The following is a 21,016-nucleotide window of genomic DNA, read 5'->3' on the forward strand; positions in this document are numbered from 1 at the left end:
ATTTACTTGATAGCGACTATGGAATATACATGGTGCGCCTACTTGTCGCCACCGTTAACTGGAATAAATCACTACAATTTGCAAAAAATCTAACATAACAATCTTATCGTGTTTATTAATGATTTTATTAGCTGTGTCGATGATCACGTTAATTATGCTCTACCACATTCTAGCCAGATTTGAGTTCCAGTTTATGTATCTTCTCTGACAGAACTTGTTTCTCTTCGCCAAAAATAACATCAGAATTTGTCCTTACTAAATGTCAAGTGCTGCACGTATCAGCATCTCTGGGGGACCCTTTACATAAGAGGGCGGGGCTACGCGCCTGGAATTGCGAAAAACGACCGCTATAAAATTATACTAGAGACTGTGAGCAGGGTAACTGGGATACCTGGATGGTACCGGATCCTTGGAATGTAGCTACGATAACAGTACGAATGGTATTAATTTCACGATCAGAAAGGTAAATCTTATGTTTGTTTTCATTGTAGTTGCACAAGGAAATTTTTACAGTAACTTTACAACCATCCTTTGGTCTTTTAAAAGCTTGAAGCTCAGTAGATTCTGTCATATCGGTCATTGTTAAAACTGTCTTTGTTTTGATGCTACTTTTCGACATAGGAAAAGTATGTCAGACAAAAATATTCACTAAAAAATAAATATTTCTTTGCCAGCTTCAATAACGACAGGGGATTAAGTTTAGATGATAAAACAAAGGATTATGTTCACAGAAATACCGTAGGCCTAGTACATTCGTTACATGAGGTCACACAACTCGGGTAATATTCACGGTGAAAATTTGCATATTTGAGCGGTCGAACGAAAAAAGTCATTTCTCGAAAACTAAATATATTTTCACAAAAAGACTACACCACAATTATTAGAACATATTGGGCTACAAAATATGAAAGTAGCAGAGAAAACGAATTTTGGGCCACTTGCCACAAAATTTCAAATTTGTTCGATGGATGCTGACATCCTCTCTTAAGTACTAAACTGCCGTTACTGAATTTACGCTAGAAGTCTAAAGAAACTAAACACCTAACAGTTATCAAAAGGACAGAAAAAATTCATCCTTTCAGCTCCATTCCAAGGGTCCTCTCGGTTTTATCAAAGAGGCGAGAATAGAAGGGCCTGGGATGGACGTTGTCATTCACTGTCATTTGTCTGACTGTATAGATGGAGGCGACAAAGTGGACATCTGTGACTACAAATTTAAAGGAAATATTTCAGGTAAATGCAACGTAAACTTGTTTGAATTAAACGCGAGAATATTCAATACAAGATCACCGTAAAATCACGGGTAAAACTAGGAAGGAAAGGAAACTGTAAAGCTCACAATCGACCTAGCATTGCTGTGGATTCAGAACTGTTCCAAGGCTGCATGCAAAGAGAGCCTCTATCTCAGTTTCATTAAACCAAAACCCAGTTACTCACAACAGCTAGTCAGAAGTTAACATCACAAACCAATGAGAGATGCAATTGAAACAAAGAAAAGTTCCTTCAAGGGAAAGAAGACGCAAAAAAGAAATGATTGATTTTGGCACTCCAGTTCACGCAGCCAGAAGTCGAGAGAGTCAGGCAACTGACCCCTACAGCCTCCACCACAACTTCACGTACAAATACGATTCAGAATATTAACTAGATACCATCAAATGGAGGGGAACACTAACACGTTCTTCATTTTTTTAGTTAATTCAGAAAAGATCATGTGTTTTTTAGCATACTTACTCGCCACTCTGTTTCAATTTAATGATACACTCTCTATGAAACTTGTGTAAGCATGGCTGGATTCGAACATCGTCGTCGAACATGTCCTGAAAATAAATGTTCTTAACGTCCATTAACCAAAAGGATTTACAGGTATTATCTATCAGTTTAACTTTTACAATTATTTTTTCCAATAATCCTATTGAACGCTTCCCTTTGCACTCAGAACCTAGCTAAGAAGAACTCAAGTGCTCTCTTAGTATGTTGCTAAATTTATCGCTCAAACATTGAATTTACCAGATTTCACTTTCATTGTCGCTAACAAGGATATAACTACAACAAAAGGGAAAATTCTATTGGCCAATATTTACTCTTGCAGAGCCGATTTTGTTCGCAACCACTGTCACGAATGTCTCTAGACAGTTTTTGAAATCCATACTCTTACAATAGCAGAAAGGAAGACGTTCCAATGTATAAATGATACGATGAGACACCACGAGAACACAAAATATTAATTATACAGTACAACCGATGACGAAATCCAAGAAACAAGAAACGATGCGAAACGAACAAGACAGAGAAATCCCCTTCTCTGGTAGTTTTGCAGCAACGGAGTGTTAATGTGAGGAGTAAGTCATTACCTCCAAACAGATACAGCACTCATCAGGTCCTGAATTCGGTCTGCGGTTATGCCTCCCTTCCAGCCCCTTGTTTATACAGAAGTTACACTCATCACAGTGGGAGGAGTCGTCCTTGAGGATGCTAAACGAAAATAGAAACGGCACTTCGCAGGTCGAACACAGGTCGAAACTGCACTTCGCAGGTCGAAAATATGACTCGTTGAGAAAATATATTTCGAACTCATACTGATAAACGTTGTATTTCCACTCGAATAGACTGAGGAACCTACTGAAAGGGAGCTTGATACGCGTTGAGAAACCATAATTCGTATCCACTGTTATACGCGTATCTTTTGGAGACGATTCCACTAAGGCAAATGAGCTAAAAACCATTAGCATTAGATAGCTTCATGCGCGTATATATTAGAGTTTCTCTCTCCTTTTAAAGTCTGCTCTCGCCCTTAAGTTAGCGTCAGTATTCTTCATTACCACAGTAACACTTGGTAGTGAAGCAGGCCAATACATCTCTGATCCCTATTCTTTTGGAGAACAAACGTACCATCGAAACAAAAGGGAAAAAAAAAGTTTGTCATAAATATTTTTAAACTTACCAGCACTTACAACACTGTGTTTGTCTGTCTTGAGATCGCTCTTTTGGGGCCCAGCCCATTTTTTCATCCATTCTTTTTCCCTTTCTCTATACTTTCTTTCCAAACGAGAGGTCCCTAGCATCATCATTTGCTCGAGTGCTTCATCTCCATTGATAGTCGAGCTTCCTTCTTCTGTTAAATTACCGTGTTCCATTCCTCTTGCTTCCGTTACCTCTCTTTCTCCTCTTTCACGTGCTTGTTGTTCTTTCCTGGTCCGCTCTTCCTTTTTTTTTCGCTCTTCTTCCTTCATTGCCTTTTCTCTTACTTCCCTTTCTTTCAAGGTTGTTTCGACAGGGAAAGAAGCCTCAGCCACTCGTAGCTCTGGGTCAGCTAAGGAATCATCATTTAAGACACCCAGTGCCTTTTGGTAAGCAGTGTCCTGATCTGCATGTGTTCCTGTTTCCCATATTAGATTTGTGTTCATGGCTGCTTGTGGTAGAGCGGAGATTTCCATTTCAGGGGAGATCAGGCCTTGTGCAACTGCAGTGGTATCCGATAAACATGCAGGATTTCCATTTATCACTTCAAAGTCAGAGTTTCTCTCCCGTTGTACTTCAGGATCAGTAGGTTGATCCTTGACTTTTCTTTGTTGTGGTAAAAGGGGTGTTTGCGCCAACGGCGAGTCACCATTGATCAAAGCATGCGGAGCTATCGCTATAATTCGCAGGTCATCGCAGGAAAGGGTTTGGAGATGCTCCGATCCGTTGCAGGGAAGAGAAAGTAGAGGACGAGCAGGCACTGGTTGATCCCAAACCGCAGGGTTAGGATCGAAGGAGCCATGAAGATTTGGACCTTGTGCGTTAACAGATACCTTTGAACTTTCAGAATGAAACGATGGTGCTTGGAAGGGGTAAGTTACTTGATAGCCTTGCTCAGTAGTGAAACAAGATGACCATTGATACCTTGAGAAGGTGTTGGAAGAACTTCCATTGACGTTTTCCGCTGCATTCCCTTTGTCATCGGTAGGAGTGGTAATGCTACTGTCTTCTGAGTGACGAGCAAGGAAGCAAGGCTTTATACCAAAGAAATTTGATTCTTTTTTATCTATAGTGTTTCGCATATCATCTCGTGACCTGATTCTCCCAGGCTTTGCGTCCTTGTCGTTCTCCCTGTGACCTGTGTCATCTTGCTCTGTCGGCATGTTTCTATGATTCGGGTATGTGTCACCAACAAGAAAAAGGTTTTGACTGTCCACAGCTGGCCTCATTTGAGATCTTGTGCCTGATATCCGTGGGTTTGTTTTTCTTGTCTGGTCGTTGCTTGGGGCTGCATCGTTTCTCCCTGTACCACCAAAGAGAGACTGGTCTGTTGAATGCCGTGCCAAAAACTGTGGGGAAATTCCAGGTGTATGCTCGGACAGTCCTGCCACCAGGGCTTGTGATTCTCCCAAGACTAGTGATGGTAAAAATGAACGTCTTAATGTACCTTTTTATAGGGGGCAGGTAATATTTGGAAATAATCTACTTCATACTTTTTTAAATAGAATGAGAGAGATGGTAAGTTTTGATCTTGGTAAAGAACTAGACCCTGTGAGCAGGGTAACTGGGATACCTGGGTGGTACTGGATCCTTGGAATCAAGTGTAGTGATACTATGGGTGTCGGACTAGTATACTGAAATAGTGCGCTCAAGTCTGGCCAAGGGCATAGACCTATTTCAAAACATAGGCATGCTATGCATGCAAGAATTACTTTTTTGTAGGGTGGGTAGATTACTTGAAACATTGTGAGTGATGTCTACATTCTTACAAAAGGAGAGAAGAATATTAATGTGGGAAAGAACAAAAATGCCGAATTACCTCACTCACAGGTATTTTGTGGTAGATTATGTGTGTTTTGCGAATAAATGTAACCAAAAATAAACTGTATTGTTGTCACGGATACCTGTTAGTAAAAAATGCAGACAGCAGACTGCAGACCGGATACAAAATATAGACTGCAGACTGCAGAGTGGGTACAAAATGCAGACTAAGAATCTGAAGAGTTTTTACGTCTGGTAAATAATAACATGTCATCTTACAGCTTACCGAGCGTCACGCAATCGCTTTTCTGCGATCCGCCTTCACGATTATTTGCACTATTGTGGAGTATTCCTGGCCCATTTCTTGTTGAAAATCGATCACAATATTATTTCAAGCCTTCAATATAGTCTTCTTACTTGGCGCGCGAGTTGGTTGGTGTGATGTCTGTACAGATTTTACCAACGTAATAAAAGTAGATTACGTGAATAACAGTGATGGTAAAGCAAGCTTAAAACGGTAGAAATCGCCAGAAAATACAACGGATACACAGGGTATGAGTAAGTTTTATTGATTTTACGAGAAAAATGTTCATATTTCGAAATATGTATCGTTGTAAATCGACCATACTTCGTTCCCTGTACTATTCCTTATAACGTGCAGTTCCTCCCGTAACTTAACACCGAGTCACACAACGTGTGACGCGTTCATGGATTAATCGTTGACTTTTTCTCGAGACGTGAGCTTGGGCCGCCTGTGACAAGACAATTGCATAAACAATATTTAACATAATAACATTATACACAAAAAAGCACAGGGTTTTGGATCACGTATTTATTAAAAAAGAATATCCATACAACTACAATGAAAACAAACGTAAGATTCACCTTTCTGATCGTGAAATTAATACCATTCGTACTGTTATCGTAGCTACGTTCCTTGCCATCAAGTGAATCCAACATGTCGTCTTTCTTCACAAGCAGTTTGCATCCATTATAGTTATGTTCTTCAGTCTCACGGTAGTAGCGTTGTTAAATAGATTGCATAGAGTATATACAGTTTGGTTTCAGATTTCAGATTTTGCTTTTTACAACAAGTGAACGTTTTTCAACTAAGACATTGGCATACTAAGCATACAAGGCATTCAAGGCTTTCATGGCATTCAAGCGTTCGCGACTCAATTCGTTCCAAAATTACCGCTCAATAACATCTTTCATGTTGTTCCTTAATGTCAACCCTCAAAAAAAAAAATAGAAAAAAAAGAAAGTCATGGACAATGGACCTTTTTCGCTGTGTGGTCACATGGTTTGAAATGGATAAACAAGAATTCAAAATGGCTACTCAAGTTCTACTTCAGAAGACATCATATAGGTGAAACTGCTTCTTCACTTGCTGAAATTTTTATATTCACTGATAACTCAGCACTTTAAAGACTATGGTGATACAGAAATAGGAAACAAAAGAAATGGAGTTTGTAACTGAGATTATAAACACCTTGAGCTGAAAAACCAAACTCTCAGGCACAAGATCTTTAACGATCACAAAAATACTTGAAATGGGCGAAAAAGGGAAGCAAATTGATCACAAAAAGTACTTTCATAATGATTTTGTGATTTAGGGAGAGAATGAAGCTACATCTTATCAAAAGCTGTTATTTTTTTGTTTCATGTTAATTTTATTCTCTGGTTATGTTACTGGGAGGTGGTCAAAGTTTTCAAACCACCAAATGACAAGCAATCTGACATTTTTCTGAAAATTCGACCAATCAAGAGATCTTATATGTTGATGAGGAACTGCTAAGTGATATCAAGGGGATTTATAATTCTCATTTAAAATGCTTGATTTATGCCTTTACAGAATATAGAGCCATGGATGTTGACACTTTAAAATGTGTGAGGTTCACTACCTGCCATGGTTTTTAAATAACTAGATGAACAGCAATCTCAGAGTTTAGTAACCATCTTCAGAAACATGGAGAACCTATACAACCCAAACACTATCTGCTAATGAGGAACTGTTAGTCAATCCTGAGGAGATTTATAAATCTCATGTTTGATGCTCAGTTTACACTGGGCTTCTTCACATGTTAAAGGAGATACACGAAAAGCAACTAGATGGCACAGTATACAGGTTGATAAAAAAGTACCCCCTACCATAATGGTTGCCACAGTTCTGAGTTTTTTAAATTCCCTGACTTTCCCTGACAAATGTAAATTGCTCTGACCAATTGAATTAACAATTTCAAGAACGAATCCTGATAATAACCTCAAACATCCCCCCCGACAGCCACCCTTTCTATCCATAAATTAAAACTTTCTGCAAGTTAAATGTAGTGTACGTGAATTCATAATTCCTCAAGGTAACATGGGAAAAATTGACTGATTTCCTTAAAAAGCTCAACATCAGCTTATTTACCCATTCATGTCCATGAAATGTACAGAAGAAAAAGTAAATGTATGATTACATTCACAAACCAAATTCAACTTGCATTACAAAGGGGAAGGATATTATGGTCAGGAAGCTGTCAACCGTTCTAAACAATGTACATAATCAACATCATAAAGGAAAGTGTTACCATCTTTCATCATGGAAATGGCCAAGACAAGATGAACAACATCATATTTACTTGAAATTTCACTTTTCCCAGTCTTCTCTTAAAGATGTAAATTTTAAAGTGGAATTCCCAGACTTTTCCTTGCTTTAAATTAATCTATTATTCTCAGACTTTTCCTGAAACTGTGACAGCCGTTCCTAATATTATCGTGCCGGAAACGAAACACTAATTCCTACTGAAATAACCTCTGGTTGACAGGTGCCATCTTTCAATCTCCTAGCTCGGCTGTCTGTAAACTCAAAATCGTCGTCTTCGAAATGTTCAGAATACACTTTGGCACTAAATGTTGCATTTAATCATATGTTTTCTTTTGTTTTTTTAAATTCTAAAAGTCCATATCTGTTTTAAAAGAAACTGAAAAACAACCACAACGCTTAGACATCGAGACACGACGAAATTATTTTTTCTAACTAATTACTCGTGCAGATTAAAACACAATCGTGGGGCTAGTTTGTTGCTGAAATATGGCATGGATACTTAACTTCTGAAGCTTAGGATCCTTAGCATATATAAGAAAATACAAATACGAATTTTAGGAAATGTTTTGGCAGCTTTAGGCTCGGCGATCGATTGTTTGTGCTTTGCAGTCAAATCTGTCGTGATCACGACTGATAGTCGTTTCGGATCACGTGACAGAAAAGGACTTGTAAACAAGTCATCATAATTTCACAGTTTTTCTTTGTTAACCATCAGTGGTGTGAAATAGTTCAAGCTCTTACCGCACAAAGAATCCACACAGCGGTTAGAAACCACTAGTGCCCCAAGAGCAGTAAATTTACAATAAATGTACTTGTGGCGTATTAAACTTAATGCATACTCTCAGGCTATACTATAGCTATAGCTGTGGTCAGTTTTTCCGTGCAGGTTGTCTGGATATACCTTTCGCAAAGACTTGGGGGGGGGGGGGGGGACAGAGACACCAACACAACATTTCACCTGCCCTTCGGTTCGAAAGTTAAGTTTTCATCCCGAGTTCATTTGATACATTAAATAGGAAAATAAACCCTTCGAACGGGAAACAGAACTATTTCAACGTCTGGATCTTTGAAAAAAGGTTTCCTAAACGAGTAGCCCTGATTATAAATATTTAAGCATGGTAAACACATTAGCCTTAACTTGGCTGTTTCTCGAAGCTCAGTGTTTTCCTACATGCCTTTTTCACGTGAAATGAGGCGATTGAATATATATAGTAAACACTAAAAGAACTACAGCTGATGGAAATTTTAAATTTCTTATCTCAAGGCTGTGGATACAAACTTATTAATGACTCTAAAAATATAAAAATCGGGAGTGAAATTTTTCTAGAGTTGCTTAGCTTTTCATTTTTCCGGAATCGAAAGTCGAGATCGCAAAATTCAAGTGAAAAGCAAACCAACTGTGATTAACGCCTTAAACAAGTCAAGATACTTTTTTCGTCATACAACAAGTTACTTATCGTAAATATCATTCTTCTTGATGCCTTTCCCGGTGTCACCGATGCCTTTCCCAGTGCTTCCGTTGGTTAATATAGCAGTAAAAATATTGTTCCACTCAAAACGTTTGGAAAATTGCTTAACTTTGTAAGTAGCGAAGTATAACCTGGTAACATTTTGGCTTTACAACACGATTGGTTTTTTGTAAGTTACAAAACGTAAATATTATTTTTTCTTGGTGCTTTTCCGAATGCCACCGATGCCTTTATTGTTTAATACAGCAGTAAAAGATATATGTGCCATCAACACTTTTGAAAAAAATACTTAACATTTTATTTAGCGAAGTATACTGTTCACATTCCGGCTTTACAACACTATTAGGGACTTTAAGATCCGAGACGCGACGGCTTCTAGAACGCGGTGGCTGATAAAGGACTGGGACTACAACGCCGTCGTTTACGCGGGAAAAGTAAAGTTAAGATTTCTGTCGCGATGCAAGACGACGCGGCTGCGAATCGCTCTTTATCAGTGTGATTCATACTCATACTCAGCAATACTACTCACCAAAACGTCTAATAATATTTACGGCAAGAGGGATGTTCGGTTCCTCAACCCAACGTATGCGGCGGATTTTCTGGCAAAACTGGTTATATTCTTTTGCTATCAAAGAAGCATACACAAAAAGTTTTTTCGAGTGTTTTTTGTTTTCTTTTCCTTGTTTGTACGGTTAAAGAAACCAGAAAAAGAGTCCCAAAAAACCATCGATGAGATTTCGCACCTCCAAATCAACTTATGATTTCAAATAAGAAAACTTCGCGACTTGAGGGGCACTGGATTCATTAATTTGACTTTCGAACTGTCCCCAGAAACGCAGCCAATCTCGCGGTGTCCGTCAAATTTAATCTACACGTTTTAAAATCTTCGACTTGATCACGTGAAACAACGTTTCTTATGAAATTAGTATGTCACATCATGGGTATCAAATTATTAACTAATTTTATATAATAATTTTAGCACAAATTTTTATTGCATATACGTCCTCCACCGCCGAATCTTTATTATCATTTAAACTGTCTATTTTTTATCAACGTTAGCATATCCAGCTTCATCTTCTTGATAGCTTTGTACAAAATATGTAGATCATGTACAGAGTCACCTCAATGTTTTTATAACTTAAGGCTAGGAGGCTCTGAACCATATAAATGTATTTTTAGTGCTAAAAGTGGAGAGCACCGAACTCGTCACATACTTTGGAACTGTTCAGAGCACACTTTGGTACTGGAGGTTACTCTCGAGGCTTTATTTGGATCTTTTTTATCATTAAAGCCAACATTTTTAAAGATAAACTGAAAAACAACCATTACATTTAAAAATCGAGACGAGACAAGACGAAAATATTTTTCTGGCCCCGGTGGTTGGAAGGGTAGATAACGCTATCCACTGGATAAATCTCTAATCGTTGGATAGCACATGTTGTTAACACTTATCCACTGGATAGGGATGTATCCGTTGGATAGCGTTAACCGCCCTCTGAACAACTGGGCCCGGGTTATTTATTCATGCAAACTTAAAACGCGAATTCGTTACTGGCAGGTGAAGAAATATAGCATGGATATTTAACTTCTGAAGCTTGAGTTCCTTAGGGTATTTATGAAAAGAAAAATCCGAATTTGTGGAAACATTGTAGCAGTTATAAGCGCAATAGTAGTGAACCATTCTTCACGCCAAGCAATAGTTCATTCTAGTCACGACTGTTGTTTATCTATTACAGACCAAGTCGAGAGCAAGTGTCCAATCGATGACGTTTGAAGCTCAAAAGGTCCATTAAAGAGGACGTACAAAGCTTCTACTCACCTCTAGAAACTCACATATAGTCTGTAATGCAGTCCTTATCGTTGCCTTGTGATCTGCCGGCCAAAATATTAGAATTAGCAATCGTGTTTCTGATGAATTCCAACCGAATTCTTCATCAATTTAGAAGTTCCGTATTAACGCTAACACTTATCAGTATCACAGTATCAGTCGGAAAAAGTTTTGACCGTATGTTAAAGAAAGCTCATTGGTCCATCCTTTCCCCTTTCTTGACTTTCTTCTCCAAGGACCAATAACTCTGTGAGCCTAAGAATAGAATAGAATATTTCTTTGCCAGCTTCAATAATGACAGGAGATTAAGTTTAGATGATAAAACAAAGTATTATGTTCACAGAAATACCGTAGGTCTGGTATATTCGTCACATAAGGTCACACAACTCGGGTAATGTTCATAGTGAAAATTTGCATATTTGAGCGGTCGAACGAAAAAATTATTTCTCGAAAACTGAAATAAATTTTTATAAAAAAAACTACACCACAATTATTAGAACATATTTGGCTACAAAATATGAAAGTAGGAGTGAAAGCAAATTTTGGGTGACTTGCCGCTGTTTGTTTGATGCATGCTGACATTAGCTCTTAATAGACTCAAAAGGAATGATCAATGCATCATGAAAACTTAGAGGAAAGGTGTTTTTCTTTAAGGATAGAAATTTTTACCGTTTGAATAAGCGAAGTATGCCGAGAAGTTCCGAAGATATAATTTTTGCAGTATTTGCCGTGACACTACGAAAGACGTCTCTGGCGCATAATAACTTTTCGCTGCAGAAATATCTAAATAGGTGTGATCTGCACATAGTGGAAACTTCAAGGAAGAAAATTTTATTCGAAGAGAGAGCATATTACCTTTTAAATAAGCGACCTATGACGAAAAGAGAAGCTAAATTTGTTAAACCCGGACTGCCTATTTTTTCAAAAATAGTTAGAAAGAGATTCGTCACAGTGCAAAATCGAACAGTGGTGATGGACAAGTCCGAGTTTGTACGAATATTATCTGAAGTTTCCATCAACGTTACGAGCAAATTTTGTGTTCTCCCTTTGGAGGGACTCAAAACCAAGGGCAGATCATCGAAGTGTTAACACCTGTTGAAGTCCTAAATGTAATAACTGTCCTAAATGTAATAAGCCTCCTATGCAATCGTTTAACTGCGCGAACATTGAGATGTTAAAGTGACAGCTGTTGCACCAAAGAATCCTCTGACCAATATTTATGGGATATTGCGGGCTCACTGATATTAATCAGCGGCTTTTTATTTGTTAAAGACGTAGGTTGAGAAGCATTGGCTACAAAACCTTATTGTAATACTGATGTGCTTTTGGCATCAAATTGACGGACGCAGAAGCAACGAGAACGTTGATTAATAGCTCTCTCTATATCATTGGATCAGACAGTTTATATTCTCTTGGCTTAATCATTAAAGGATTCATTGTATAGCAAAAGATTTCGCTTTGACAAGAATCAAGAATGGCCTGTTTATTTCGAGAGCCGATAGTGAAAGCCAACTGTGTTTGCAGCACAATAAACCCAAGAGGGTCGTTTATTTTTTCTATGTATATTTGAAAACATTGTCCAAAAGTTACGAGCTTTGTAAGTTTTCTTGCGTGGGATTAATACGGGGGATCCCGAACGGGCGAGGGTGGGCCCATCATGCCCGCTCAGGTAGCCAATCAGAACACAGGATTCACTTCATCTTGCTCGCGTGCGCTGCTAGCTATATGATAATGTGACTTGCAGAGCAAGATATCGACTGACCAATGATATGTTATCCCATTTCACGATCACAGGTCTCGACATGTTGCCTTTTTTCCACGCAAGAGTCAAATTGAACCATTGAGCTACACCATTCAACACATGATGGTCAGTTGGCGGTCTAATGAACCATTCATTTTTTTCCTTTAGCCCCTTATGACGGGTTCATCAGTTCCCGAACCGAAATATTAGGAAAACATACATTTTAAAGTTGATCTCAAGTTTATATTTCATTTTTTGTCTTCACCTCTTCTCCCCGCCGTGAGGGGAGAAAATGAATAGATAAATAGATGAATGAAAAAAGAAAGCTCTACAGTTTCCACTTATAGTCATATGGTACATGAACTGATTACTGAGGTGGAGTAAAGCCATAGAGGGCTGGAAATGCAACACCCCAGGTTCAAAATTGAATAAATCAGGATAGTTATTCTTAAAAATGAACTCAAATGCTTCATTAGAATCAATTGACACTGAATAACATTGATGTGCAAAATTTCAATAACGCTACCACGGATAATAATAATTTTCTTTTGGATTAACATGTGACACAGCGAAATCATTCAAACTGCTCTAAAATGGTGCATCACTTCTAAAGACTTTAACACGAACGATAACATCAACAATAGCATGCTAGTTCATCATCAATTGTAGTAAATTTCTTTTCCAAAAAGTCTTAATGGTTACGTACCAATCGATTCCATCCTATTGAGCTTCCAGCCAAGCACTAGCCCACTTTGGTACACCTATATGGGTTACCAAAAACCCATACAGAACGGTTAGCTATGTGACTTATATTATCAGCAACGCACACATAAAACTTCGCTCTTGTTAAATGGCTCGATGAAAGCTAAAGGGCCAAGAATCAACAAATTATGTCAAGAAACAACTCAAGGACCTCAGCCTGAAAGTACAGACAACAGTCCAAGCTGTGTTCGCCAGCCGTAAAATCAATCAAGACCTAAAAGTTGAAAAGAAAAAGCCACAGATCGTAAACCAACAACGCGTTGTTTATCGTTTTCAATGTAACCTGTCTGATGCAGGTTATGTGGGCTTTACGCGCGGACACTTACACGTAAGTGTGGGCGGACATAAACAACGGTCATCTTCTATATATAGACACTACCAAGACAAACGAGGCAAGGTCCCTGAAGACCTACTGAGGCGCTTCGATGTTCTAAAGAATGCAGAAATAAACTCGATTGCTTACTGTACGAGATGTTATTCACCAGAGAACTAGAACCAACTCTGAACGTGTAATCCGACTCAATCCGTGTTAAAGTATTTATGTAATTTAATCTCGCATTCTTTATCACGTAAATTTATAGCAGTTATTAACACTCGCAGAATTCATTATCCAAACATTTACCTTGACAATGGCGTCATGAAGACTCCGAAAGTCGGTTCAAATCGCTATATTTTACGTGTTTATGTATAAGCGGGATAGAATTGTATTCATAATTTATGATATGCATTTTATAGACTTTATAAACATAGGAATATTGCTGAGTCAGTGTCTAATTTTGGACTCGCAGTTCTGAACAACTGAAGAAATCAGACTAAGTTCCTTTCACGAGCCTGTTCAAATCAAATATAAAAATATAGAGATGAATGCGACTTAAACTGAAGCCTGAACTGCCTCTAAATCGATCTGTGCCGTTTTAATCTTTTAGGAAGTTTAAGAGAACGGAATGCTTGAGTTCCTCATTTTGAATAACTCAAATTTGTATTTTAATCGCGATTTACTTCCTCGTGCTAGCGAAGGCAAATCTTTCCATTTAGTTCCTATAGCCGCAAGGGAAGTTTATGTTTAGTCTTGAGAAAGATTCGTAATCGACGTTGGGTTCGTCATAAATAGTAAATCAAAGTTAATATTACTACGAACAGAGGTCAGAGAACAGAGGTTTGATATATCTCCGCTATATGAATAAACTACTCTCGCTAGACTGAGCTCTTTTCTAGACAGCGACAGCATCTTTGATGAACAGAAGCTCCTCATTCCGCCACGACACATTTCAGCGCTAAAGGAAGAACTGACACGATTTGGCATTGGTTAAAGAAAGGAATTTGCCACTAAGTGTTCAAACTCAACATTATGCATGACTAGAAATACGATTTTATGAGACTCGGTGCTTTATGTAATAAGCAACCCATGAATTAAACGACCTCTGACTAAGCGAACCAGACTGAGTGATAAATACTTATCTCAGTGGAAAAAAAATTGAACGTCAGCGTCAGAGCGTCAGCGTCACGATACTTAAGCGTCACTTGAAAAAACGGCAAACGTATGCACCATTTATGGCCGTGCTGAAATGACAGTGTACTACAAACGTGGACCACCTGTATATCGAGCAGTGCGCACAACTGAGTTGGAAAGTGGAGTATAAGAAAAACAGTTTCTCAGCGATGTATTCGTGGAAGTCCAGCTGACCCACTCCAGCATGTAATCTTATTCTTTAAATGGGTTTAAGAGCAATTTTAACGCCCTTGCCAAAGTAAACTTGGATTATATTTTAAATAATAAGCTATCAAATTCTGTTTTTGCGTTTCCAATTCTTGACATCACCCGCTATAGAAAAAGAAGACAAGAATGACTTTACCATGTCCTCTTGACATTGCTCTTCCAGTCGTCTCCTACACTATCTGTGCGTTGCAGCGAGTAACAGAAGTCTGTTTTAATTGCTGTAACAGCATGAAATATTGCTAACTAAGCAAATGAAAATATTTTCCGCATTTTAAATAATTACGTGGCGTACCTTGACCTTTTACACAATAATATTTTGTTCTGATTTAATATCATTGAGCTATTATACCGATAACATTATTGTATAATCGTATCCTTCTAATTCATGAATGCTATAACGTAGGTATCGATCGTAACTAAAGATAAGAAAGTGTCAATCAGCTTTATGACCTAATTTGTTACTTCAATAAAGTTCGACTCATCTGGATAAATGTTAGCCAAAGTAAAGTATAAGTAAAACTAGTTCGAGTTGACGGAAACTTCAAGTAGCCTGATAGTAAATGACTGAAAAAAAAGGTCAATTTTTTTCGAGTTGGCGGGGTTCTACTATAGAACGAAGCAAGCAGAAAGTATTTGCAAAGTGTGACGAAGTGTTCCGCATACTAGACAGTTTTTTTGCAACCTACATGTACGATTACGTGATGTGTTTGAAAAATCAAACCTCGTTGCACCTCCTGCCCACGTGTAGCCGTACCCTCCCCCCCAGGTGGAACAGAGGCGAGAGAACGTATACACTAATCGTGTTCTGTGACGTCATTCTAATTATGCAAAATAATGTCACTTGATGACATCTTTTTGAGAAGTGGCACGTGTTCGCGTGAAGGTTATCGAGATAAACAACAGCATTGAGGTGAATTTCGGGTAAATTTACAATTCAGCGTCCGAGTTCCAATATGTTCTTTGCATCAAGGGTATAGGGAAAGATTGCAATCAAATTTTGGTATCGAGTAAGAGGAGGACGATGTTTGATTAGCATCTCACTTACGAAACTAGGTTTCAGCGTCCCACGCTTGCATTTGTAAACAGTGCCACGGTCGTCGTAAAAAGTTGGATCATTTGCCACAGAATCTCAGGGTTTTTACAGATTTCTTTCGGAGATAGTTACGCTGCAACCTTGAAGAAACAGCGACTCTTTTCTCAGTCGAAAGAATCGCTGCAAGGAACAACTACCTTTAATTTAATATAGCTTCGCAGCACCGTTCGTAAAGAGATCGAAAGTTGAAGGCGGACATCCCTCTTGGCTCAAGTACATGAAGATAGTGCACCTGGTCTTCTGTGAGAGCTTTAACGGGCGGCACTTTAAATTTAGTGACCGGTTTCTTCTGGAGAAGAGAGGCGATCGATAACTAGCGCTGCTTGATGCACTAAAGATTTTCCATAGCCTGTTGGTAACGAAACGGAGACATCGTTACCTTCGAAAAATACATCTATGGCTTTCTGCTGTGCTTCTTGAAATGTCTCTATCCCAAAAGTCCCGGAAACTTGCCTTAAAACCTCGTCGTAGATCGCTGTTTTCGAAAAAAAGGTTGATAGCCTACGTGTAGCCGTACCTTCCCCCCCCCCCCCCAATGTGAAACCTTGAGGGGAAGGTACGGCTACACGTTGGCTAAAAAGTAAGAATTTTGTTCACCAACTTGTTCGTTATTATGAAAATAAATTACCAACTCTGGCCAATCAGAATTGAAAAAAGAATCAGCAAAACTGGTTAATCAATAAAAAGTCATTAGATATTTTCTTGCAAGAGAGTGACGTCACGGAACATGATTAGTGTCAGGTTTACGTAGACGATCCCCGCCTCCGTTTCCCCTTGGAGGGGAAGGGTACAGCTACACTTAGGCGAGGTCCGCACGTCCTGACCGAGAGCAAGATTTTATCCCGTTCGGCCTTCAACATAGTTGACAAATATTTCCTCAGATTACCAAAACGCTTAATAATTCCAAAATTGTGTTAAAACCAAATCAACTCTAGATTACATACTTAGGAAGGGTGCGCGCTAGACAATCACAAATAGGGAGCTTATTTTCAGTTTTTTTGAGAGTCATGACTTGTCTGGTCTCTACGAGTTGATTATTTTCAAGTTCGGTCCATGGCACAGTCTATTTTCAAATGTCAGTGTCTTGGGGAAAGGAGATTACCACAATGCTGAGTCGTTCGTCGTCAAGAGGACTTGGCACACCGAAAATAAAGATTACTCGGTCTGGTCGTGTCGGTCTTAGTTTCCGCTTTTACCGGCAACAAATGGCGTCGAAAAGAATCATGATGCTGACATCGTTTGACACATTAAGTCACCGCTTCTACTCTGGAATTAAGTACAGAATTTATCTATGTTTTATCAGAGCAAGTATGTGACTGAAAATGAAGATATCGAGCCTTATCAAGAATATATATATAATTTGGAATTGTTTTGTGTTTCTATTTTTGAAAAGCATACTTAAAGAAAGTTAATATTATTTTATGGGATAATTTACGCAACATCATTCTACATCAGGAGCCCCTGTTTGATTCATAGTCAAAGGTAATACCTGTTGTGAGCCGAGAACCTTGCTGATTACGCCGACTGGAAAAAAGAGTTAGACTAACAAAGAGGTTAGTCTAAGAAACAAATAACAGTTGAAAAATGATTTGGCAGTGTGGCAGAAAAAAATATTTCTTATTTAATACTTCACAGTATAAAATACTGGACAGTTACTGGACAGGCTACCCAAATTCAAAAACCTCAAAATATTTTAATCGTCAATGAATAAGTTTTTATCGATCAGATTGCAAGGATCCCCATTGAATTCAAAATGGATGTAATATAACAGTATGTACTAAGTACCTAAGTGGCAGGGCCAGACGGAGAAATATTTGGCTCCAGGTCATCACGTATGGACCAAGTGTAGCAAAAGTGGTTTGGTGTAATCTGTACTCTTATCAACAACAACATTCGTCACCACAGTGGTCACAACAAAGTTTGACCACTATGGGATTGCACATCCATGCCAGTAAAGGTCATTTGATAAATTGGCATAACTCATAACTTCGTGCAGCTATGTAAAATATCTTCTGTAACAGATGTTGTAAACTTCATATCAATGCTACAAGTAATTCATATCAGTTCTTCAAAAACTTGTCACCGAAAATGTTCAAGTATCTTAAAATACATACTAGTAATTTAAAATAGTAATTGACTGTTTGTCTTCTACTAATTTGTATCAACCTTTTTACTCTAAAAATCTTAACTCCACAGACATATAAAACAAACAACTTTGCTTGACTGAATAAATTAATTTAATATGGATAAATATGTGTGTGTTTTTTAAACTTTTTGTAGTGCGGACTGTAACATTTATATTCAGAATAAAATTTCTATACCCACTTTCAATAAATAAAACTAATACCTCATCCACACCAGCAAAACACAGCTGTTAAACCTGGTTTAACTACATGAAAATCTGGTACAGAGAACTGAAAAACAGAATTTTCCATAGGATTTCAAGTAATCGCCAACTTGTATTCTAAGCGTGCTAAATTTTAAGTTGGCAAACATCGGTTTAAGCAGTAAAAGTGAAGAACAGTTCCCGAAGATATTTTCGGCCGAATGTACCGTAGCCTCCAAACTACGAATCTCCTCCTGCATTGCCGAAATGCGGGTTTTTGCCTCGACCAGTGATTTCTTAATGTTCTACTATATTAATTCCCACATTCCCTTCGTTAACTATGTTCTACCACATTAACCCACATTCTCCCTAAGTTAACCATGTTCTACCACGTGAACCCACATCTACTCCAATTAAGCCATGTTCTACCACATTAACACCCATCTACCCTAATTTAACCATGTTCTAACACATTAACCTACATCCTCACTAAGTTAACCATGTTCTACCATATTAAACCACAAAGACCCCTCTTTAACCATGTTTAACCACATTAAACCATATCTATCCTCAGTTAACCATCTTCTACTTCTACTTATATATACCTTTAGTTACCCATGCTCTACCACACTAACCCCCATTTACCCTTAGTTAACCATGTTTTATCACATAAACTGCGGTGTTATACAAGGATTTCCGGCCCTGAGAAAAGCCGTAATAACACACGTGAAAAAATATCGTATTTTTTCACGTGTGTTGATATAGCCAATCAGCTGCTCACATGTTACTCGCCTTTGGCGCCACTCGGTCAGGTTGATGAATGAACGGTAAAGCCTTCACGATTCTCAATACAAGTTGTTTGTCGGAGTTTTTCTCGAATTATGGCGGCTAAAACACTAAAAAATCCGTATCGCTGGCAGACAATGAGGTTCAAACTTTCCTAGAAAGCGAAGAGAACCAATATACTAAAAGAAAAACCGAAAGTTGCGTATTGAGTGGCTTTGGTGTTAGAATTTCTCTCGTCTGAGAATGAAAATCGACAACTGGAAGATTTGCTACTGGCCGACTTTGGCCGTTTACCTGAAAGACTTCCTCTGTCGGTAAGGACAAATTCAATTAATGAGAATTTTGTAAATTCAAAATTACGACCATTGTTGTTTTTGTAATCATGATTCAACGCATTTTTCCATCTGAAGAGTCAGCGCCAACGCACTATACGATTATTATTCGAGGATTGCCGATTCATTTATTTTCATTCATTAATGAAGTCGGCTTTTCTTCCCAATAAAGGGCTATTGTGTTTATATGATAAACAAAATAATACATGGTTGCTTGTAGATATGGAATTTCTCTTCTCGTGTTCAACTCGACATCTCATTCGTTCGCTGCGCTCACTCGTGAGCTATCGAGTTAAACACTCGAAGAGAAATTCCATATCTACGCGCGCCCATGTATTATTCTCTATTTACCATATTAACTCACATCTACCCTAAATTAACCATGTTCTACCACATTAACCCCCATCTACCCTAAGTTAACCATGTTCTACCACATTAACCCAAATTTACCCTTAGTTAATCATGTTCCACTACATCAACCCACATCTACTCTAAGTTAACCATGTTTTAGCGCATTAACCTACATCAACTCTTAATTAACCCCCGACATCTACTCCTAATTAATTCTCATCTACCCTTAGGTAACCATGTTTTACCACGTTAAACCCCATCTTCTCCAAGTTAACATTGTTATCATTGTTAGAACTTAAAACGAAATTGTGCATTGTGGAAATGTTTCCGGAGGGGGTTCTACATTTGTTAGAGTAATAACTTTCATCACACTTCCTGACAAAACTGACTCATAATTCGTCCACGGTCCACGTATTTGCGGAATTCCTGCCGACGATAAGAACTCAGAGCCCTTCAACCTTTGGTAGATACCGAGTGATCTTTCCCTCTTCACCCCTGACGGTCTTGAGGAAGGGCGAGAACGGACACTGTGCATATTTTCGCAAATCACATAGGAGCATAAAGAGGAGCATCCCTGTTCATGTTCCAGGCAAGTGAAACAATAGAAAACAATAGTGAAACCCTGATCAGTTGTCATGGCTCAGAGTAAACGAGGGTGGACATGGAAGATTGCGAAGATCGCTTTCATATTCACTTCTTTATCCGCAGTTCAAATATGTGACTTTCATATATTCATAGTTGCTTATCACCATTTCACGGGTTTATTTGGAACCAACATAATGACCAGCTCCCTACGAAGATCACTTTCATATTCACATGGTTAACTTAGGGTAGATATGAGTAAACGTGGTACAATGTGGTTAACTTAGGGAAAATGTGGGTTAATGTGGTAGAACATGGTTAACTTAGGGAAGATGTTGATTAATGTGGACGTGGTTAGCTGAGGGTAAATGTGAATTAATGTGGTAATTAATGTTGGCTAATGTGGTAGACCATGGTTAGCTAAGGGCACATGAGGATTAACGTGATAAATCATGGTTAACCTAGGGTAGATGTGGGTTAATGTGGTACACCTAGTTAAATAAGTATAAATAAAGGTTAATGTCGTAGAACATGGTTAACTTAGGAACTTAGGAAAGATGTGGGTTAATGTAGTAGAACATGGTTAACTTAGGGTAAATGTGGTTCAACTTGGTAAAACATGGTTAACTTAGGAAAGATGCGGGTTAATGTGGTAGAACATAGTTAACTTTGGGTAAATGGGGGTTTTACTTTGTAGAACATGGTTAATTTAGGGTAGGT

The 21,016-nt window shown here is 38.3% G+C and overlaps 1 protein-coding gene across 4 annotated transcripts; it reads right to left on the minus strand.

The window, feature by feature from the left end:
- Positions 1-618: 618 nt before the first annotated feature.
- LOC136283374 (uncharacterized) lies at positions 619-15,012 on the minus strand. Of its 4 annotated transcripts, XR_010718741.1 has the most exons (7): positions 14,963-14,981; positions 13,054-13,108; positions 10,598-10,650; positions 2,942-4,372; positions 2,352-2,472; positions 1,732-1,817; positions 619-1,207 (listed from the first exon to the last, which is right to left on the minus strand). XR_010718741.1 is itself a non-coding variant. In XM_066172145.1 (3 exons), the coding sequence occupies exons 1-3, from the start codon at positions 14,976-14,978 to the stop codon at positions 2,423-2,425; spliced, it is 1,497 nt and encodes a 498-aa protein (XP_066028242.1). In that variant the 5' UTR covers positions 14,979-15,012; the 3' UTR covers positions 2,260-2,422. The 4 variants fall into 4 exon arrangements, 1 of the variants encoding a protein (XP_066028242.1); XR_010718740.1 differs by lacking the exon at positions 14,963-14,981 and having other exon boundaries at positions 13,054-14,743; XR_010718739.1 differs by lacking the exons at positions 10,598-10,650; positions 13,054-13,108 and having other exon boundaries at positions 14,963-15,012.
- Between the last annotated feature and the right edge of the window lie 6,004 nt (positions 15,013-21,016).

Source organism: Pocillopora verrucosa, chromosome 9 (assembly GCF_036669915.1).
Source record: "Pocillopora verrucosa isolate sample1 chromosome 9, ASM3666991v2, whole genome shotgun sequence".
NCBI classification, from domain to species: Eukaryota; Metazoa; Cnidaria; class Anthozoa; order Scleractinia; family Pocilloporidae; genus Pocillopora; species Pocillopora verrucosa.